The following is a 20830-nucleotide window of genomic DNA, read 5'->3' on the forward strand; positions in this document are numbered from 1 at the left end:
AACTAGAGCACAGGTCAAAGGAAGAAAAGAAGTGAGAGGTTTTTTTTACCTTTACACTGAAATCTGTTGAGTGGTGTGGTGAGCAGCAGCCTGTCAGCCATGTCAGGAGGTCCAGTACAACGAGCAATGCCTGTTAAAACACAATTTATTGATAAACAGCTATGCTATACCACTTCTCTTCTACACAATATCAGATGTTTGTGACAGAAAACATAATATTTTGGTTTCAAGTATTTTACAAGCATTGACTGTGATTTTTCTTCTTACCAGGCTCTTTAAATCCAGCCTTCACCCACTGAGAGAGCCAGCGCAGGTCACAGTTACAGTATAAGGGGTTGGCACCAAGAGCCCTATACGCACATACACACACAAACACAAAATTAAAATCATCACTGTTCAGCAAAACAAAACTATACGTGACAACACACACACAGAAACATGGTGCTGTACTTACAGGTGGGACAGAGAGGTGAGGTGGTTGAAAGCTCCTTCTGGGATAGTTGAAAGGTCGTTGCCATGGAGAGTTCTGGAGACGAGAGACAGCAAAACAAGAGTGTACATGAATATTAAACACAATATTGACCTTATTAGAAAGTCAAGGTGCCACTTTTTGACCTACTGTTAATTTTTATTATGTAATTAATTATTTGGATTAAGTATTTGGTGCTTCTTCCTTTCTTCCTTCCTACTCTAATACTCACTAATATTGTCACTATTACTGCTACTACTAATGTAGACACCACTAACAACTTTCTATATTTAGATCAACATCTTGCAGCTGTGTAGATGAAGGTGCACTTTTGACTAATTTTCAATGAATATCTAAACAAACCTACTGCATCATATGAGTCATATCAGAGATAAATGAAATTGACTTCCCAGCTGCTTAATCCTCATATTCAGCAAACTACACCAGTCTAACCCTGACCAGCTGCATGCTAAATTATTTAAATTATTTGTGGTTCCTCAGCTGCAGACATACCATCATCCACGTCTATAATGGAAAATAAATAAAATATTTATGAAAGAATAACACAAAATAAACAGAAAGCTTATTTTCATTGTTGGGCAATAAAGTTTCTCCTGGTCTCTGAATGGAATATAAACTGTTTCATATGGTCATCTAGCAGACTATGGTGTGTGTGTGCGTGTGCGTGTGTGTGTGTGTGAAAAACTGTATCACAGGGACAAACTGCAGGCTGTGATGTGTATCAGTTTGAGGATGTGCAATTCTGTTTTGTGCCTTTGGGTTTTTGTGCATGTAGGTGTGTGTGTGTGTGTGTGTGTTCATGTTTGTGTGTCTGTGTGTGTGTGTGTGTGTAGGAAACTTTTGTCTCCAAGGGCTCAGAGACTGCAGAGTGTGTGTATGTCCTTTATGTCTCGCCATTTGAGTGTGTTGCCTGCTGGATATAAGTTCACATTCCATTAGAGCGAAGGGCTGTAGCAGGGGACAGCTATCAAACCACCACTATTGGAAAAGTGTGTGCGTGTGTGCGTGTGTGTGTGTGTGTGTGTGTGTGTGTGTGTGTGGGCATAATTCAGCGTGTGCGTGTGCAGGTCAGTGTGAATGTGGATGCAAGCGTACGTGTGTGTATGTTTGTGTGTGTGGCGTGTCTATTCTCAGAAGTTTGTGTGTGCTTAATGTCTGCGGATAACTTTACGTGTTTGTGTGCATCGCTGTGTGTGTGTGTTTGTGTATCTATGTATGGTGGTCTAACAGCCCCCGCGCAAGGCTGGCCCAGAGGGGGTTGTGGGTAATGAGGAAGTGACAGTGATGACTGCCTGGCAACCAGTTGCTATGCGGGGGCAGAGAGGGATCAGTCCCCACGGCAACATCAAGTAAAATGAAAGAAAGAGAGGAGAGAGGAATAAAAAAAGAGAAGCCATCACTAAACTTCAGCAAGGTGAAAGCCTTGTAAGAGATACAGTCAATATTTAGAGAAAAGGCCGAAAACAAAGCTGACATTTCAGAGGGTGAAACCATGACTTTTCCTGTCTGAACCAACAATGGTGGCCATGGTTAAGGAAAAAATGTCTACAAAGAATAATACAAGGTAAAAGCATTAGGTCACTATTCATTATCTCATGTTGTTTAAGTCAGAACTTGTTTCCAGTGAATGTGAAATTTTAACAATGCACCTTTACCTCATTATTTTCGACATTTATACAACTAATACATAAATCAAGATCATTAAGCTGCCAGTATGCTTCATCAGAAGTCCTTGTTGGATGATTGAACAGCTTTGAAAACCTCTTCCCCCCACAGCTTTCTGACACTGGAATTGTGGGGGCTGTTTTCCGACAATTTCTGTAACTTTCCGAGACCGTCAATCCAACATTCACACCCACTTTACACAGTAATTGTGTGGAGGTAAACTGCTTCTATATCTAGCTCCCTGTTTTCATTCTTTATTTTTGTCACTTCTGATATATGAGTGAGTGTGACACTATGAATGCCTTCCAGGAGAAACTGTCTGAAAACATGCGTATTTAAACATTATAGTGTCTCAAATTACCCCCCCCCCCCCCCAAATTAAATGATCTCTAGTTACTTCATTTTGCAGAAAAAATAGTCCCTTGTTCACAGTCAGATTTGTGTATGATTCTTAGGGCCCATTTTACCAAATTTGCAACATGACATAAATTCCCCTTTTGCTTATTTTGACAAGTTTCACTAATCAAAACAAATGGCATACTTGCGACCCATACTTGAGCAAGTAAGAGCGTGATGGGACTCTCAAATAATTTATTTGCAATTTGCAAGGGACAGTCATTTGTGAAACATGATGCCGCCACCATTTACATGCCAATGTAACACCAGAGATAAGTGGGAAAAATATGTTTCCTTGTAATTTGGGTTAACCGATCCTTTAAGAGACAGAGCTCAAAGTTCTCTCAACCGCAGACTCGTTCAATCTATAAAAATATTAAAGTTAAATTAACAGTGAAAATGCATTTAAAACGGCATATGTAGCAACTATATAACAATCAGGTAAATTCTGCTGTTGTTGAACACTGAGGATACAACTACAAATACAATTTATGTTAATGCGGTATCCATACATCTGCTCATGTCTGTGTGTGTCGCGGCTTATATGTGTGTGAGGATGGTCAGACAGAAATATTCACATGCACACTGTGCGTGCGTGTGTGTGTGTGGGTTTGTGAGACAGAGGGTGGACAACCAGATGGATGACTGAGAGAAACAGAGGCTGAAGGTCGATTCATCAAACACAATATTGGGCGGAGAGACAGAGAGAGAGAGAGAGAGAGAGAGAGAGAGAGAGAGAGAGAGAAAAGGAGGAGAGGATGGATGGAGGGGAGCGAGGGGGAGACAGAGTGGAGGGACATAAGAGGAGAGAGGAACGACAGCATGCAGATAGAGAGGGAGTATTAGAGAGGAGATGAGAGATTGTCACTTTTATCTCTTTTAGTACCCTGAGACAACAAATGAATGGGTGGCTGTGACTCATTTTGTGACTGGGTCTAAACATGGCACTCGACGTGGCATCAAGGGAGTGATTAAACTTTGATATAGCTCAGTACTATAACTAGCAAAGGGGAGTGTTGAATATTGAATCCACTGCGGCACTTGAAGATGAAGCTTTCTACTCACAGCAGGCGAAGTGACTTGAGCCCGTCGAAGGCATGGACCGGGATGCAGCGAATCTGGTTATAACTCAGGATGCTGTTGGAGAGAGGACATTAAGAAGGTCACAAGTAGTAGTTAAGATACATGTGGCGTGCAAATGCAGATGAAGAGGAGGACAAAAAGTAAATGTGTAATGAAAAAGAAGAGAATGATGCAGTTTTTCCCATCATTATTTTCTTAGATATACTCATTTCAAATTCTTTTCTATCGTCTTTCACACCACGTCCCTGAATACACAAAAATCAATGCAGAAGGACAGAGAGAATACAGAGACAAAGAGGAAGGAAGACATGGGAGGTGACATCGCAGATTTGGTTCTACAATAACTTGGTACAGCACCTGTAGCTACTTCAGTTTAAACAAAAGGGAATTAACAAGGGGGCCATGTTTCAAATTAAGTTGAAACATTGGGTAGAGGCAAAAAATTGCCAGAGGCAAAGCAGAGGCGTTTGGAATGTCAAACTCTCATATTGTACCACTGTTCATTTTTACTCTATTAAAACTGCTAATGAACGAAAAGTTAAGTAGAGCAATGAATGAAAGGGATGGAGACAGAAATATGTGGAAAGAATTCTGATCATGGTCAAATGAGATGAATTTGGTCGTTTCATGCTGATATAACTATTTTAATGTGATTTTGCACAAAACTCAGTAATAAATCTAGTATAAAAAGCTGACTGATCAGGGTTGCTGCATATTTTTGAAATCAAATTCAATGCTTTTTATGATCTTTTTAAGACCTTGACAGAGAAAACTGAATGGCCTTTCCACAGCAAAACAAATGCACTTTATGTCTGAGCTTCATGTTTGATAATTGGATAATTTTGTATCTTTATGTAACAATCATGTAAAATCACATAAAGTAATCAAATTAAATGTAAATGCAATGAACTGTGTCCCACTGTTACGCTTTACTTTAGATAAAACTCTCTGTGTTAAAAAAAAAATCTCTCTAACTTTTAATTACAAGTTGCTTGGAATTGTTAATTTTGACAACACTGTGTAAAACCATAAAGCTGTTCTGGTCGGTCTTGCACCCAGAGTCAGCTGTAGTTAATTCTCCCCATTAATACACATACACGTTACAGTATATCTACCTTTCATCCACTTTAACAGTCCATTAAACCTGCAAACTCCAGCTCAGCAGACACCAAATTAAAAGTCCGCTCCTCTCCTTCATGTCGTATATTGGCCGCACTACAAACATTATTATCTGGATTCTAGCAACGACCAGAGATAACAGAGGATTTTGTGCCTCCTCTAAACCCCCCAGGCCAACTGTCTTTAGTTGAGCATCATCTGTACTAGTTTGTGTATTCCTGTTACCTTGGTGAGAGCAGGTGGCGGCCTGTGGAGAACTGATTAAAACATTTCCAGAAAAAGAAAAGAAAGAGGTAGACTGGAGTGAGTCGTGAAGATCAAACCATATTTCAAATAGTGAAAGTGAAAGTAGGGAGATATTTCTCATACAACTAGGCATCACTTCAAAATCTAAGACCTACCATAATTAAGAATAAGACTAATAACCTTTAAGTTCTGAAAATCTTATTTAAGACTTTTCAAGACTTTTTAAGGATCTAAGCAGTTTCCGGCTGATGATGCTCTATAATAAAGTAATGCCTTATGATTATTGACGATCAAGACACCAACAGGTGTCTAACGGGAAAGAAGAAAAAAATTGAATAAAATTAACAACTGGCCTAGAAGTTAAGAGAAAGGAGTCTTAAAGCCAGTAAAACAACAGATTGACTCAAAGACTGGAAAATCCGATGTGGAAAGTGAAAGGTAAAACCATCTCCTCTACCTCCTCAACTGCTGGCAAAGTGCCCTTGAGCAAGGCATTTAAATCACAAAGTGTTCCACAGATGCTATCTGGGGCTGACAGTAGAAGCTTGTGGTTGCACTGGGCAGCTCCCAGGCGTGAATGAGTGCAACTGCATGAAATATGAAACAGGGCGTTGCTGGAAAAGAGCAAACGTGCTCATTCAACTCTTTCCCTGAGCACACAGAACCCTGCAAGTTGATATAAAATCCATGTAACATGCTAGATAAACTAAAAGCAAAAAAGAAAGGGGCAAACTTGACACTAAAATCACAAAAACAATAAAAAAAATAATTTGTATGTAAGATAGAAGAGCAGTAAACATAGATAGAAAGGAGATATTTAAGAGAAGGAGAGATGGTCATAATCCAACAAGTTCATTGGGTGAGTGGGGCAGAAGATACAGGACAGTTTAGAGAACTTTTAAAGAGAAAGAGGGAGACGGGAAAACAAGATGATCTGTGTGTATTAAAAAAGAGATGGAGGAAGAAGACAGAGGAGAGGGTAAGGGGCCAGTGGGAGGAGAGGGAGCGCTGTCGAGAGATATTTGGGGTAAAAGGAGGACTAAGGTGGGAAAGCTAGAAAGAGAAAGAGAGACTAAGACAGAAACAAAATAAAAGAGGGGAGAGAAAGTTGAAGATGGCAGAAAAAAAGTAGCAGGAAAATATGAAGAAAGAGACAGAGACAAGAAGGGCGATTAATCAAAGTTAAGAGAAGAAAAACTGATTTATCTTGTGGTTTGTAACCTTACACACACACATACACACAATCCATTTATGACATCGAGACATGGGTGGAGATGTGTGTATGCATGACTAGGTGTGAGTGTTGTCTTGGTAACTTACAGTGTGGCTAGTTGAGTCATGTTGCTGAAGGTATACGGGCCCAATGTGCTGATACTGTTGTTGCTCAGGTCTCTGTGTAGATGGAAACATACAGTAAATGCACAAAGACAAACACACACATATACTTCATATATGCATATTAGGTTTCAAAACTGTCTGAATATGTGTATTCTGTTCAAGGTTATGTGAGCTGTACATACACCAGCGACAGCTGCTTTAGGCCTGCCAGCTCCTTGGGCACAGATGTCAGCGTATTACCCTCCAGGTACCTGCAAGGAAAGGTGCATAGTTAATATATGTAATACATATATATATATTTATACACATACTCAGACCTATGGGGGAAGGAAATAGCAATATAGAACATAAAAGGTTTATTTTTGCAACTTCAGTCACATGGAAATCAGAGGAAAGGAGGGAGTTTGGGCTGCGTTGGTGAGACGAGGAATGTGAGTGGTGCTATGGGGGGATCTCAGATCTACCTTCATATGGAAACTTTTCATTTTCCAGAGGAGTAGAGTGTCTTATATGTCATTTTTTCTGATGGTTTTCTGTGGATCTGTGCTGCATGAATACAATTATTGCAGCGACAGACTGAACTGAGAGAAAATTCAATGCAAAGCAAAACTAAACATAGTAGAGTAAATATTATGTCTGTGACATTTCGCTTTTACTGGATGGTTTTAGAGCGTAGAGAGAGAATGACATTAAAAAGTATGCCACCACAAGAACTTATAATACTTTATAAAATAAATATTGTTTTATCATTGATGCTATCTCAAGTTATCTTTTACACATGCTGTACAAGTAGAACATTGCGAATGACTTTATAATATTATGCCTCTAAATAATGTGACTCAAGGTGATGATGATGATGATGAAGTATTGAGATGGGAACCTGCTGAACTGAAGCAGAGGACAACTGTACTACAACAAAACTGTTGCATCATGTAGACTTAAACACATGCATGTTCTAACCACTGCAAACATACAAGATACTGATCTTTCTGTGTTTGTTGGTGTGTAGGAGACAAGATAACATACATACACTCATGAACACACACCTTCACACACATTTTATGATCCGTTGGTCTCTGTTCCTCTCTCTCTCTCAGGTCATAAGTAGGTCATGTAGACAGTATGATGGAGTGTCTTCTTCAGCCTGATCAATACCTAATCACTGCTATTGACCCTGCAGTGCAGGCCTATTTCACAGCTAGAGGGGCTTATGAATGTGTGCGTGTGTGCACACGGGTGTGTGTGTGTGTGTGTGCTCAATAATTCACCTTCCATCAGAGAGAGTTTGTTCCAGCTTTTTTCTAAATTTCCTAATTTTGATTAAAGTTGTTTTACCCTTGTTTTATCTTACATCAAATCAAACAGGATTCCTCGTAGCTCGGAATTAACAACAATGATAAAACAATTTACAAGATGTATCATTTGTAATATACAGGGAGATCATAAGAAAAATAAGTGCTTAACGGTAATTTATGAACTGTTTAGAACTGCAAATAAACATATTTTAGTTTCTCTCTGTTTTCATTGTCTGACTTGACTCATTTTCTGTCACAGATGAAAAAGGACATGACGGTATTGTACTAGGCAAAAGTTTGGAAAAACCATCATTGCTCTGACAGAGCTTTTACACATACAAAGTTGACCTTGGCTTCCTTCTTACTATCCTTGGCATTATAACATTGCAAACTATGACTGCTTTTTTTAAAGCAATTATTAAAATAGTTTAAAATAACCCAAGGACACTTTCTAGTATCCCCTCTGTAATTCTGTCGTTCTTATTGCAGTCTTTGTCTTTTTCTGGTTGGCATTACAGTGTGCTAAACTGTACAGCATGTTGTAAATAGATTTAAATATCTTCAATAATAAACACATTTATTACATCAACATCAAAACACCCACAAACAAACAAGTACCTACAGCACTAGTGCCACTCGTCATATATAAAAACAATGTAATTTGACTGTTTGTGTGGATGACAGAGAAAAATAAACAGATAAATAGAGAGAGAGAGAGAGAGAGAGAGAGAGAGAGAGAGAGAGAGAGAGAGACAGAGTGTGTTTTCACAAAATAGTTTGTTGGTTCCTGAAGCAGCAGAGGGCAAACTGCTGCATCGATATTGCACTGCAGCAATGTGTGAGTGTGTGTGTGTGTTTGTGACTTTGTTTGTGCGTGAGTAAGCATTGACGAGCTTGCCCATTTCTGTCCGTGTGCATGAGAATGTGTGCTGGTCGGTGTGTGTGGTGTGTCTGTATATTTGAACAAAAGTGAACATGTGTGAGTGTGTGTGTGTGTGTGTGTGTGTGTGTGTGTGTGTGTATGCACGCGCAACTCACAGTTCAGTGGTGTCCTTGGGAATGCCCTTGGGCAGAGAGTGCAGCCCTCTGTTGCTGCATCGCACCACGGTGTCTGAGCACGTGCAGGCATCAGGACAACCAGACGCAGGAAGACAACCATTATCCTCAGCACCTGAAGAGAGAGGGGTGAGAGAGAGAGAGCGGGACGTTAGAGAGAGACAAAGGGAAAGATGCAGAGGGAGAAGGAAGGGAAGGATAAAGAGAAGGACGGAGAGTCCAAAAAAGGGCAGAGATGAGAGCATGATGATAGAAAAGAGCAAAAAAGAGGAAAAGAGAGAAGGAAATGGGACAGGCAGACAGAGGGAACAGACTTGAGACAGGTAAAGGCAAAAGGAGCGAAGAGAGAAAGGAGAGACTGAAAGAGATCATGTCTGAACTAGTGAACAAGCGTGGCACTTGGTCAATTCCACTCAGCACTTTTAAAGAGTACTTTATAATCCATATCAAATGACCAGAGGATGCTAAAATGAGCTGCACTCGTGTGTTTCAACATCTGGCTCGGGACCTGCAGGCGGGTCACTGAGATATTAAAACCCCTCAGATGATTCCGGTGAAATGATGAACAGATGTTGATAGGATGGCCTGCAGCAACTTTGAAAACTCATGTAAATACACCAACAAAATGAAAGTTGACCCAACATTGGCAGTCGCCTGAAGTTAAACAACCCTACATTTTTTTGTCCTATCAATATGTGAATTGATTTGAGTGATTTTATTTTACCTTGCAAGATATATTTATATAAAAAAAATGTAACACTTTCTGTGATTAACTTCTTCAATGTCAAAAAGACTAGGGAACTTAATCACACACATGAAGGTCTGGCTGTGAAACAAGGTTTTTAAAGATTGCTGAGTTAAATAGAACAGATGTAACGTTGCTTGACAAATCAAGCTTTGCAGCTATGTTACATACACACACACACACACACACCCACACACATGCACAATCATAGGGTAGGAACAAACTGGGTGATTGTAATCATTCTAGTACTCAGAGATAAGAGGGATCAGAGACTAGAGTGTTATTCTTGGCCTAAAATTTCTTCCATTTCTTTGATTGACAGACAAATACACACACAGACACACACACACACCCACGCACACACACACACACGCACACACACACACACACATACAGCTTTAATCTAGTGCAACAGCATGTAAATAGTTGAACTGTGGTCCCAAATGTAGAGTTAAACCCATAATGAAGGATAATGAAGAATGGACACTAAGCCAATCATAACACAACTGCAATTTGAGTTTGTGTGCATATGTGTGTGTGTGTGTGTGTGTATGTGGCAAGAGAGAGAGACATTAGGAAAGAGAAAGGCCAGGTTTATACTCATTTGTGGTCATGCTTTGTTGTGTATATTTGTGCCTTCGTGCCAATATGACTTCATGTATTGCAGCATACAGTATGTCTGTTTGTGCATCTGGAAGTGTGCGTGCATGTACATGCTCAGTTTGGTGTACATTTAGTTTGTTAAATAGCTATCTCCCCCTGTCCTACGGCCATTTTCTCATTCACTTTGTAGTTTTCTAATTGTGCTAATGTCTATATGTCAAGTAAATGGGCGCTTACATGCCCGTGTGTGGAGCCGAGTGTGCAAGTGTGTAAGTGTGTGTCTTTATGTGTGTAGCTTGTGAGTCCACAGGGAGGTGTAGCCGTGGGCTGACTCACTCTACAGTTGGCTGATTGAACTAACTAATATCTTCTCACAAATTCAATTAACTTTACCTTTCCCCCGGCTGCCTCTGGACAACTTAACAGCCATTTTATTCAACTATAAATAGACCGGACATGGGGACCTTGGTTTCATGTATGTGTGTGTATGAGTGTGCTTGAGAGTGCTTCTGTGCTTTTCTTCCTTTGAGAACCAGTTTGAGATTTACACCTTCCGAGTGTGGACATTTTATCGTTACCAAGAGGTTATTTTGCTCCTGTTTGGTAGTACATTTGTCTGACTGTCAGCAGGATATCTTCAAACCTTTAAGCCAAAGAAAAAAATGATTTTATGTTGGTGATCTTTGATTAAATCAACTAACGATTAGTGTGTCTGAGCCTTAACTGTGAAACAAAGAAATAAAGAGAATCCATATCAGAATAGTATGGCAACAGGGTAAAAAAAGACCACATAACATACATTTTGCACAAAAGATTTCCTCTCATTTAAGTTTGTATAGCTGCTCCTCCGTTCTTCCAGGCTTTCTGTTTTACTGTAGGTATTGCGCAAGGTCAAGATTAGACATTCAGTGTAACCATTGTAATGTCCTCACAAAGGTTTGAGTGTGATCGCAACCATTCAAATTTATGTTTGTGCAGCTCAGTGAGATTGAAGTGAGATTTGCTAGTGTCTCTGTATGTGTAGGCAAGATGCAAGAGTGAATATTAAGATCTGATACCATCTTAGATTTCCCTTACTTGAGCCAACCAGCTAACTACTTTCCAAACTCATTTTCAGTAAATGGTTGCAGCACAGCTACAGGAAATTGGAAAAGTGTAATGAATTCAAAAAAACTCAGGAGGGAGAGAAAAGCACAGCGAGATGGAAAGAGAGAAAAAAGGACACCGGACAACCGGAGTTTACAATGTAAAGCCAAAAAAAAAAAACAAGAAAAGGGGGGAAAAAAAGGAGAAAGATGTAATAGATAGCAGACCACACTTTGTCAATGGCGTCAAACTTGGCGGCCAAGATGACAGCCTTCGTCGCTATAGGCAGGCATCGTCGTGGTAACAGTAGCGTCATTGTAGAAACCACAGACTGATGTCATCTAAGGCTGCTGTTTGCCAGTGGTTACTGATTATTCTGTCCTCACAATACCCTGCTGAGAATGTACTCGCATGTGCACATCTGCTGGCTTAAGACATAGGATGCAGAAAGTTTCTCAATGACTATCTGGTAGGGTTGTTCAATTTTGATACAAAAAGACAAGGATCTGGAATGAACTCATGCCCGCTTTGCTTTTTTTATCAGCAAAGTATCCTTAAGAGCAACTCCTTTTCTCTAGCAGCAGGAATTTCTCAGTTATATCTGAATCATTTGGAGCCCTGTTTTCTTTCCTCCTATGACCAACCTTTATGTCCCATCAAATAACTTTTTCCAACATGTTGGACATTATATTCACAAATTAATTAACTTTCCTCAGGTAATTTCCTTTAAAAGGCCAGTTTTGAAAAATGTAGAATTATGTTCAATACTTTGATTGAGTAAACATGATGTAACGACATTTAATTTTCAGTCATTTGGCTCATGCTCTTATATGTACAGGACACATGACCGCTAATTGACACATGTCATTTGTTTTCAGGTTTCAGGCTGGGACCTTTTTGATTTTCTGCCACTGTAAATGCTCGCTGCACATCCTGTGTAACTTGATAGACCAGTTCTATAAAATTTCAAGTGTTGTTCACAACACAATTCTGTGTTAATCTTCTTTCATGTCATGCTTTTGTCTAAGCACTTCTGTTTCCAATTATGTTTTAACAGGGCCAAAGAAATAAACAAAAACAAACGATAAGCCCATTGTAAGTGCAGAAAGAGAGAGAGAGAGAGAGAGAGCAAGAGAGAGAGAGAGGGAGAGAGGCTCACCGTCGCATGTGAAGTCCGGTGTTGCCACATCCTGGATGGGGATCTCCTTCAGGAAGGCTGGCTTCTGGCAGCGAGGGTTTCCGCTGACCACCCTGGTCTTCTTCAGCCACTGACCCAGCCAGGCCAAGTGGCAATCGCACACATACGGGTTGGACAAGAGGTTTCTGTGAAAGGAAAGAGATAGAAAGTGAAAAGGAAATAATTGACACCGGATATTGGAAAAAAAGAAAGAAATGGACATAAATATTGACAGCATCTTAAAAATGTTGCTGTACGATTATAGTTACAGTGCATTTATGTCTCTGCAGTATAATGGTTCCATCATGGAAAAATGATGCAAACCTTTTTTGATTTTGCCCTCATAAATAAAATATAGGTGCTGCAGTCTCCACAGATCACCATGACCCATGATAAGACTGTGGCTAAAGTGCACAACAATAAAGAAAGCTGAAAAAGGGACACAAAGCAAGAGAGAGAGAGATTTTTAGCAACTTATACAAGGAGCCAATTCCAATTTTGAGATCATAAATTACTGCTCTTTATGAGTGTTGTAATTTCTATGGTACACTGCAAACCACATAGGTACAACTGCTGTTTTCGGTAAGTCATAAACTTGAATACATTTAGATGGAAGACAAAGAGAGGTAGGGTAGAGGCGTAGAGAGGTGGGGAGAGACAGGGAACAAAAGAGAGGCAAAGAGAAAAGGTTATCAGTTATTTCTATTTGTTTTGTAAAGTAAATGAGATACAGAGAATGGGAGAGAAAAGGTGGCAGAGTGAGAGAAATCGTGAAAGAGAAAGAAAAGAAAAAAAGGTTATCTGTTCATTTTATTCATTTTTGATCACTTCTCGCTGCATTTTGTTGCTTTTGTAGCTGCTCATGTAATATTTATGCTGAGCCATATTTAAACTGAGAGGGGTGGGATGGCAGGTAGCACCAGCAGCACAAACTGTACTAGACAGACGGTGTACTTAAAGCTGCTTCACGCATCTTCTCTCTTCTGGCACATCCAGGTGACAGTGAGATGTAACTTTTAGAAATTTTTGAAATGTGGGACTTTATCACACAAAAATCCTGCAACATGGTGAAAAAGAACTGCGTGCTTATATGATCTTTCTTCTTGTTAGTGGCAAATATTGCTAGAGATGCTCCAAAAAGATATCAATGATTATGTCTTCCATTGCAGTCCCATTTTATGATTTATGTTATGAGACGGATGTAATTTGACCAAAAACTCATGTCTGGTGAAGCTCAATCAAAAGTTTTATAATGGGAAATAAAAATAAAGAAAGGAATATATTGTTCAGTGTATGAAATTATGAAACTTTTGCAGGCAACATTGTAACATTATAAAATCATCAGTTTATGATTTTGTTTGTCAGCTCACAGCTGATGCCTTGAAACACAATTCAGTACAGTAAATTTATTGGTGCTGTTACATTCTATAACAATATAAAGAGTTTACTAAGAACAGAAATGTAGCTTTTTTCTAAAAATGGATAGTAGAAATACAAATGTAATTTTAGCAGTATAGTTGTATATTAGAACCCCATATCTCTTAAATGATGATTGTGTGCCTTCAAATTGTGTCTAGAGATGTGTGAGAGACATACTGTCTTTCACCATGTCTACTGTTAAACTAATGAACCTGAATGTTGCTATTTGTGCTGCATTATTAATGGTGTGCTGCCATAGATAGGGACAAGTTATTTGCTTATTTCCTTGTAATGAAATGACCTCACAACCAGGCCTAAGCTAAATCCCTTCCTTCCTTTTTAAGGTGTTAATCTTTTAATTAAATGGACAAACTCTATTGGGAAACAATGCACTAAAAATGTAGACAGACATTAGACATAGTAGGAGAGAACAAGGGAGGAAAATAAAAGGAAAACGAACAAGGAATGTGTTTGTGAGGCTGTAAAAATAAAAAACTGTCCATCTTTCTTTAATGCCACCAAATATTCAGGTGTTGAATGCAAAATTAAGGACAGGGATGAAGGAAATATATTATATTTCCATTTGTTTAGCAATAATCACCAGCACTCCCACTGAGCAAACCTTAGTTTATGCAACAATGCATCCATCTATCCGCGCCCCCCTCTTTTCCCACTCCTGTTTTCCCACCTTTTCTCCCAAAAGACTCAAGCAGAAACTTGAATCATAGATGACAGGTACATAGCAGGACAGAGAGCAAGAACAAGGCAGAATAAGTGAGGTAGGAATAGATGAAGGAACAGAAAGTGAGAGTAGATTAGGATGTGAGGGGACGTCTTTTTTGGCATGGTACGTCTGTGTGTTCACGGTAGAAAAAAGAAATCAACCTGTAATGTTTTATTGAGCTGATAACATCTATTTTTTACAACCTTCACATATATGGGTGGCCAGAGGACTGAAGAAACACACACACACACACATACACGCATCTGTCCTGCCTCCTTACCTCCCACTGTCTCCTTCGTGACAATAATGTTATGTGGCAGGTTAATAGTTGTCATTACTTTACTTCATGGCAGTTGTTTCTGTACTTCTCTGCACAGACTAAACACCAGTCACCATCTTCACACAAATGAAAACGTACACATGCACACAGACCCACACACTTAAAAGATTATGCCATTCAAGAGTTCATGTCTTGGTCGCACCAGGTGTGTGCATCTCTTATGTGATGCTCTTATGTGTGTGTCCATCTGTCTGTGTGTGTGCAGATGCTGAAATATATTTAGCTTGATAACAAATGTCCTGGGATCTAGACCAATCTAGTCAATAATGATGGAGAGCATCTGTGAGGAGAACAGTGTCCAGAGAGCAACATGTGTGCAAATGTGTGTATGTGTGCGTGTGTGTTGCATGCTAGATAGCTCCCACAGCTTGGCTAGACTCTGAAAAAAAAATTAGGGGAACAGATACAGAGAGGGAGAGATAAAGACAGAAGCAGAGACAAAGGAGGGGGAGACTTGGCCAGATTTAAAGATGGAGATTGTCACACACGTTGAGAGATAGTGGGAATAATGGTATGGAAATTTTTTAAAAAGCAATAAAAAGAGGGACAAAGGTCGACAGATAAGACTCACATGGTGGACAGGGAGTGCAGGGTGGAGAAAGCTCCTGGGGCAATGCTGGAGATCCTATTGTCATACAGCGACAGCAGGCGAACTGAGCTCAGACCCGTAAACGTAGTGTTGTCAATGCAGGTGATTTGGTTGCTCCGCAGCATTCTGGAAATAAAAATGAAGGGTATTTAGTAAAATAAATGCTAAAAAGTTGCTGTTTGCACATTTAGTTTTACCTTTGGGAGACTAGTCATTAAAGAACAAGACTGGGGTTATTCTATATTTTTCGTATTGTCAACAAATCCCATTAACAGCAAAACCAACAATGCCTTCTTTATTTCTCAATACTTTCCGACTTTCCTACCCTCTCTGTGGCATTCAGCTCCAAGCCTTTTGGCTTCTACAAAGGCGATAGATGTGTAAAAATAGGTCACAAATATAGGTTTTTTGTTGTATAAGCTGTTGCTCAAACTGGAATAAATAATGCATTTCTTGCTAACTGAGGATTAAGAAATATTTGGTACCTGAGTAAGTATTTACAGCAGAATTGGGTCAAAATAAACTACAATTTCCATGTTCTTTGTCCCAGTTCAACATTCTGACTCACTGATGTATGTTTAATAGTTTTTGGACAATAAGCTAGCAGCCTGAATGTATCTCATATTCTCACATATTAACTTAAGTCACTAATAATAACAGTAATTATTGATAACTGTGCTAACTGTGTGATTAAATTCAGCAAGCTAGCTGACAAGCATTGTAGTTAAAGGCAAAAATCAGATTCTCACTGAGCTCAAACAAGATTAAAAAAAACTGACTTTAACTCAGTTGGTGTTTTTATCAGTGGCATACATAATTATTTTGATTTTAAAAAATCAGTTTGAAGGTTTCACTTTAGATTGAACATTTCATAATCTTTTCAGCTCACTTAACCACAGCTACAGAGCAGTGAGGTCACATGGTAATGAGGTGGAACCTGATTGGTCCTCCTGTCTACATTTCAAGCACTAACTGGTGCTTTGCTTTATAGCACCAGGTTTTATATTGATTTTTGAGATAGAACCTTTTCTTTTCTCAAATTTCAGAAATATCAGATAGAGATAGATAAGGGAAGAAATGTGGCTAAATAGGCCCTATGTCCTGACTATAAAAACGTATGTATTTTGGGTGGATAAAAAGAGACAAATAAAGAGGATGAAAGAACATATAATGACACGGACAAAAGATAAAACAGGGTAAATTCAAAACAGTCCCCATATGACAACCATGACAGAGTTTGTAATATGACATTAGCCTTTGACATGCTGTCATGTGGGACCAGGCTAACTGAGTTAGTTAGAATTAGCTATCTCTGGGACAGGCTAACCTAGTTAGCAAGGCTATGACTGGAGCATGGAGCCTCTTAACATAATACAGAGACAGCCATGATGCCATTAGAGAGTCATTAGCCAGCATATATATAAACATGATAGCATTAGGTAGTCATTACTGAGCATACACAGACAACATTAGCTCATGACTTTGTACACTATCTTGTAACTCCTAATTGGACACTAGCCTATTTATGGTGGGTGCCTAAATTAGAGGAACAACAATATGCTGTCATTAGCCTTGATTTCAGGGTGAGTGACTAACAGCCTCCTCTTTTTAGTCTGGGACAGAAAAAGTTAATGAAGTCCATCATTAGTCAGTAATAGTAACAAGTCATTGTCTGCATGGTATAAGATGGTTAACAGCTAGCAGTCCCAACCATAACAATACTTGCTGGCCAATTTCTTGAGAGATTAGCACCCAGAAAGTAAATTGGACAAGTAATCTACATTCGACGACATGCTGCGTTGCTGTACAGATAGGTTAAGAAGCATTTATTCACATGATTAAAAACATATCCAACATGACTGTTGTTGACCCTGTGAATGACCGTTGTTTTGCCACTACATGTTAGACATGTTTTTAATGCTGTCGCACAGTATATAAGGGCTTTTTTAAACTTAAGTTTAGTGTAATTATGCCGTGTGCTTTGAAGTTTTAAATAATGTGATTCCGTTTGTGCATCAGGAGAACTTGCTTTGTTCTTAATGTTGTGCTTTTGCTATAGAAAAACAAGCTTTTACATAATTCAAGCTCATTAGCATTAGCATTCTGCAGAGCGCTGGGAAGAACATTTTAACTTGTGGGAGTTACATGTAGCCTACATGATAACATAATTGTCTGAGTAAGCAGACCACTACTCACATAATATACTGCTGTACACACACACACACGCACACACACACACACTGTTGTAGGCCTTACAGAGTTTTCAGGCCAGTCAGGCCTTTCAACATGCGTCCCTGCAGCCCAGTTAGCTTGTTCCCCGTCAGCAGCAGCTCCAGAACTCCACCCGCCCCATCAAAAGCACCCTCACGGATGTCCCGCAGCTTATTGTTGCTTAAGTTGCTGCAAGAAGAAGAAAGAAATGATGATGAACAGATTTGTTATAGTATTTATATGTAGGTTTACCTGCTCTCTAAGTACAATAAATTCAGGATACATACTCTTTAAAATATATCAATAAACACGACCAGAGGGAAAACTACAAACAAGTACACATGTATACACATATAAACAAAGTGTTAAACACACACGTATACACAGTATTCCCAATTTAATTGTAGTAATCAATCATATCCCTTCAACTAATAAATGTTAACTCTTCTCTCTTTCATCTTAATGTCCTCGTCTTGTACAATAGATTTTCTGATAGGAGACAACAGCTTAAAGCCATCGCTATAACTCACATAGCACACATACACACATAAAAGTAAATGAGACAAGTGGTCACAGACAACTGAAAATGATTGTTATCTCTCTTCCTTGCACACACACAAGGAGGAAAAATTCAAATGAGAAGAGAGCAATGGCCACTGAGACAATAACTTGAGATGATAGCCATCACAACCACTGTGGCTTTCATTCATAGCTAGTTTTGTACTGCTTCTTATCAGCTTCACGGAGGAGAGGAGAAGAGAGGAGAGGGGAGAAGGGAAGAGAAGAGGAGAGGAGATGAAGGAGAGACGGAAGGAATTGAGAGAAGGAAAATGGAAATGAGTGCTAGCCAATCTATATCGTCAGTGACACTGCTAGATGGTTAGCAATTTCCTCTCCAATAAATCAACTGCTGGTCTCTGCTCTGTCTTTCTCTATCTCACTCTGACACACACACACACACACACACACACACACACACAAAAACTTAGAGTAGGTTGTAGATAAGGACTGACTGTAAATCTGAAGTGAAGGCCCATCTTCTATTTCCATTTAATATTCGCTTCCTCCATGTTTCCCACCCACTCCGTCTTTCTCTCCATCTCTGTCCATCCCTTCCATCCTCTCTCTTGTCTTCAGCCACTCCTTCTCCGCTCATGCCTCGCTCTTGGTCATACCTGCTCTCTCTGAATATTTTTTTTTTCCTCACCTCTGTCTTGTTGTAATCCTTGCTTCTTTATTTTTCCCCTCCTTCCTGTTTTTTTTTTATTTAACCTCTAGTTTTTCTTGCTTGCATTCATCCATCCCTTCGTTTATCAGCATTATATAAAGGGGGTGGTGGCGGGGTGCTCAATAAGAGACAATGAAATGTGCGTCTAAAACATCCAAACAGATTCTCCTGTGATGAATAAGACAATCATCCACCTCTTACTGTCTTTACTTCCATTTCAGAGAAAGAATTTGGTGAATATATAAGTAAATAAATAAATAAATGCAAAAATAGACATAAACAACAAGCGCTTGTAGCCCTAAACATAATAGAAAAAAAAACCATTAGAAGTGCTTCATTCAAAAGCACACGTACATCTTCTTCAAGTTAGGCAGCTTCCTAAACGTCCCTGCAGCCTCCAGGACAGCGATCTCATTGTCGTTTAACCGCCTACAGAGAGAAAGATAGAGAGAGGGAGTTAGACATTTATTCTTTCATGAAACAAACTGCTTAGAAGTCAACACACACACACAAACATGCACACAAAAACACACACAAAAAAAACAAGATAAAGAGAGACTGCATGTGAGGGAGGAATGACTGTGTGAAGGTTAAGAGGCCTTTAGTGACTGTTGAAGTATTATATGGAACCAGAGGAGGGAGGTTCTTTGCTTAACATATTTTAGAAGAGAAGAGAAGAGTAGGCAATGAATCTTTTCTATGCGGTCATCAATACCCATGCTGCCCTAAGCCAAGGGAAAACTGTTTGAGAGATAGGAAGCTAGACATCTGCTTTATTGAGGCAATTTGTACTAAAAGGGTGCTGATAAAAAGATTGTCTTTGTGTATATGTGTGTGAGTGAGTGTGAATGAGGTAGAGAGAGTGAAATTGAGGAAAAGAAAGTGAAAGTTCAGCTAGAGGGGACACTTTCTAATGAGATACAGGGAGATTTAAAAGATGGATCAACTTCGATAAAGCCAAACTGAAATAATGTATTTCAAGTCCAAAGCAGACTGGCGACGACAGGAAAATTAGACTTCTTTTACAGCGGGTTGGAAAGTGTAGATGATTTATATTATATTTCTATTTCTAATCTCTTTACCTTGTGATGTAATGCCCTCAATATCAACTCAGAATGTCCTGTACATTTAAAATACAAGTAGGACTCTTCTTTCATACTTATTGTACACCCTCAAGGCCTACAGCATATGTCAAGGATTTTTATGGCAAAGAAAGAAAGAGGCTGAGAGACAGACAGAAGTAAGCAAGAGAGAAAAAAATATAAGCCTTCACTTTGGCCACAACCTCCCCTGATTTCCCCTGATAAGGTAGGTTATGTGGGGCACAACTGGCGGGTTGTGTGTTTGTGTGTGTGTTTCTGTGACTGAATGTTTGTAGCTTTCATTGTGTACTTAAGGAAAAAGGTGGGTAAAAGAGAAAGAGGGTGTCAAAAATAGTAGAAACTTTGATGTGCCCTCTAACTAACCATAAAGGACAAAGTTTATATTTTTGACAAGAAGCACCCTGGGAATGGATATAGAGAATAGGAAGGAGATTTGGAGGATACCAGGGTTCACAGAGAGAAACAGGAGCAGACAGAGAGCGTAGGGGGGGTAATGGTCTGTGGGATTATTAGTTATCTAAAGCGGCAGCCATGGTTGAATTCAACATTATACAACTAACTCATAACCATTCTGCATCTGCAATAATGCTGCAGTGGTCTCTCTCGCTCTGCAGCTATTCTTTTGTACCACAGTGATATGGCAGAAACTGTCACCTAGATTTTAAAGCTGTCACTGATTAGGCACAACTTTGCTTTTGGCTGGATTCCTATTTCCTCTCTGGAAATATTATTGAGCTTATTGAATATTTGATCAAGGTCAAAGCAAAATTAGCGACAACACACTTTTCTTGTGTCATGGGTTTGAATCAGAGAAACACTTCTTGGTCTCCATTTCTGTGTATTTGATGACTTATGAGCAGTTTTTGACCATTTCTGTTTCAAATCACATCACAGCAATCTCATTACATTTAATGTCA

At 39.3% G+C, this 20830-nt stretch overlaps 1 protein-coding gene across 2 annotated transcripts in view; it reads right to left on the minus strand.

The window, feature by feature from the left end:
* slit3 (slit homolog 3 (Drosophila)) overlaps positions 1 to 20830 on the minus strand; it is a 260950-nt gene that overhangs the window by 36188 nt on the left and 203932 nt on the right. For both annotated transcript variants that reach the window (XM_067599833.1, XM_067599834.1), the window contains 11 exons: positions 19165 to 19239; positions 17628 to 17771; positions 15354 to 15497; positions 12282 to 12445; positions 8671 to 8803; positions 6520 to 6588; positions 6320 to 6391; positions 3617 to 3688; positions 455 to 526; positions 268 to 350; positions 50 to 130 (listed from right to left, as the gene is read on the minus strand). In XM_067599833.1, the coding sequence (XP_067455934.1) occupies positions 50 to 130; positions 268 to 350; positions 455 to 526; positions 3617 to 3688; positions 6320 to 6391; positions 6520 to 6588; positions 8671 to 8803; positions 12282 to 12445; positions 15354 to 15497; positions 17628 to 17771; positions 19165 to 19239 (1109 nt within the window). The remainder of the gene's footprint in view (positions 1 to 49; positions 131 to 267; positions 351 to 454; positions 527 to 3616; positions 3689 to 6319; positions 6392 to 6519; positions 6589 to 8670; positions 8804 to 12281; positions 12446 to 15353; positions 15498 to 17627; positions 17772 to 19164; positions 19240 to 20830) is intronic.

The sequence above is a fragment of the Thunnus thynnus genome, chromosome 9, assembly GCF_963924715.1.
Source record: "Thunnus thynnus chromosome 9, fThuThy2.1, whole genome shotgun sequence".
Taxonomy (NCBI): domain Eukaryota; kingdom Metazoa; phylum Chordata; class Actinopteri; order Scombriformes; family Scombridae; genus Thunnus; species Thunnus thynnus.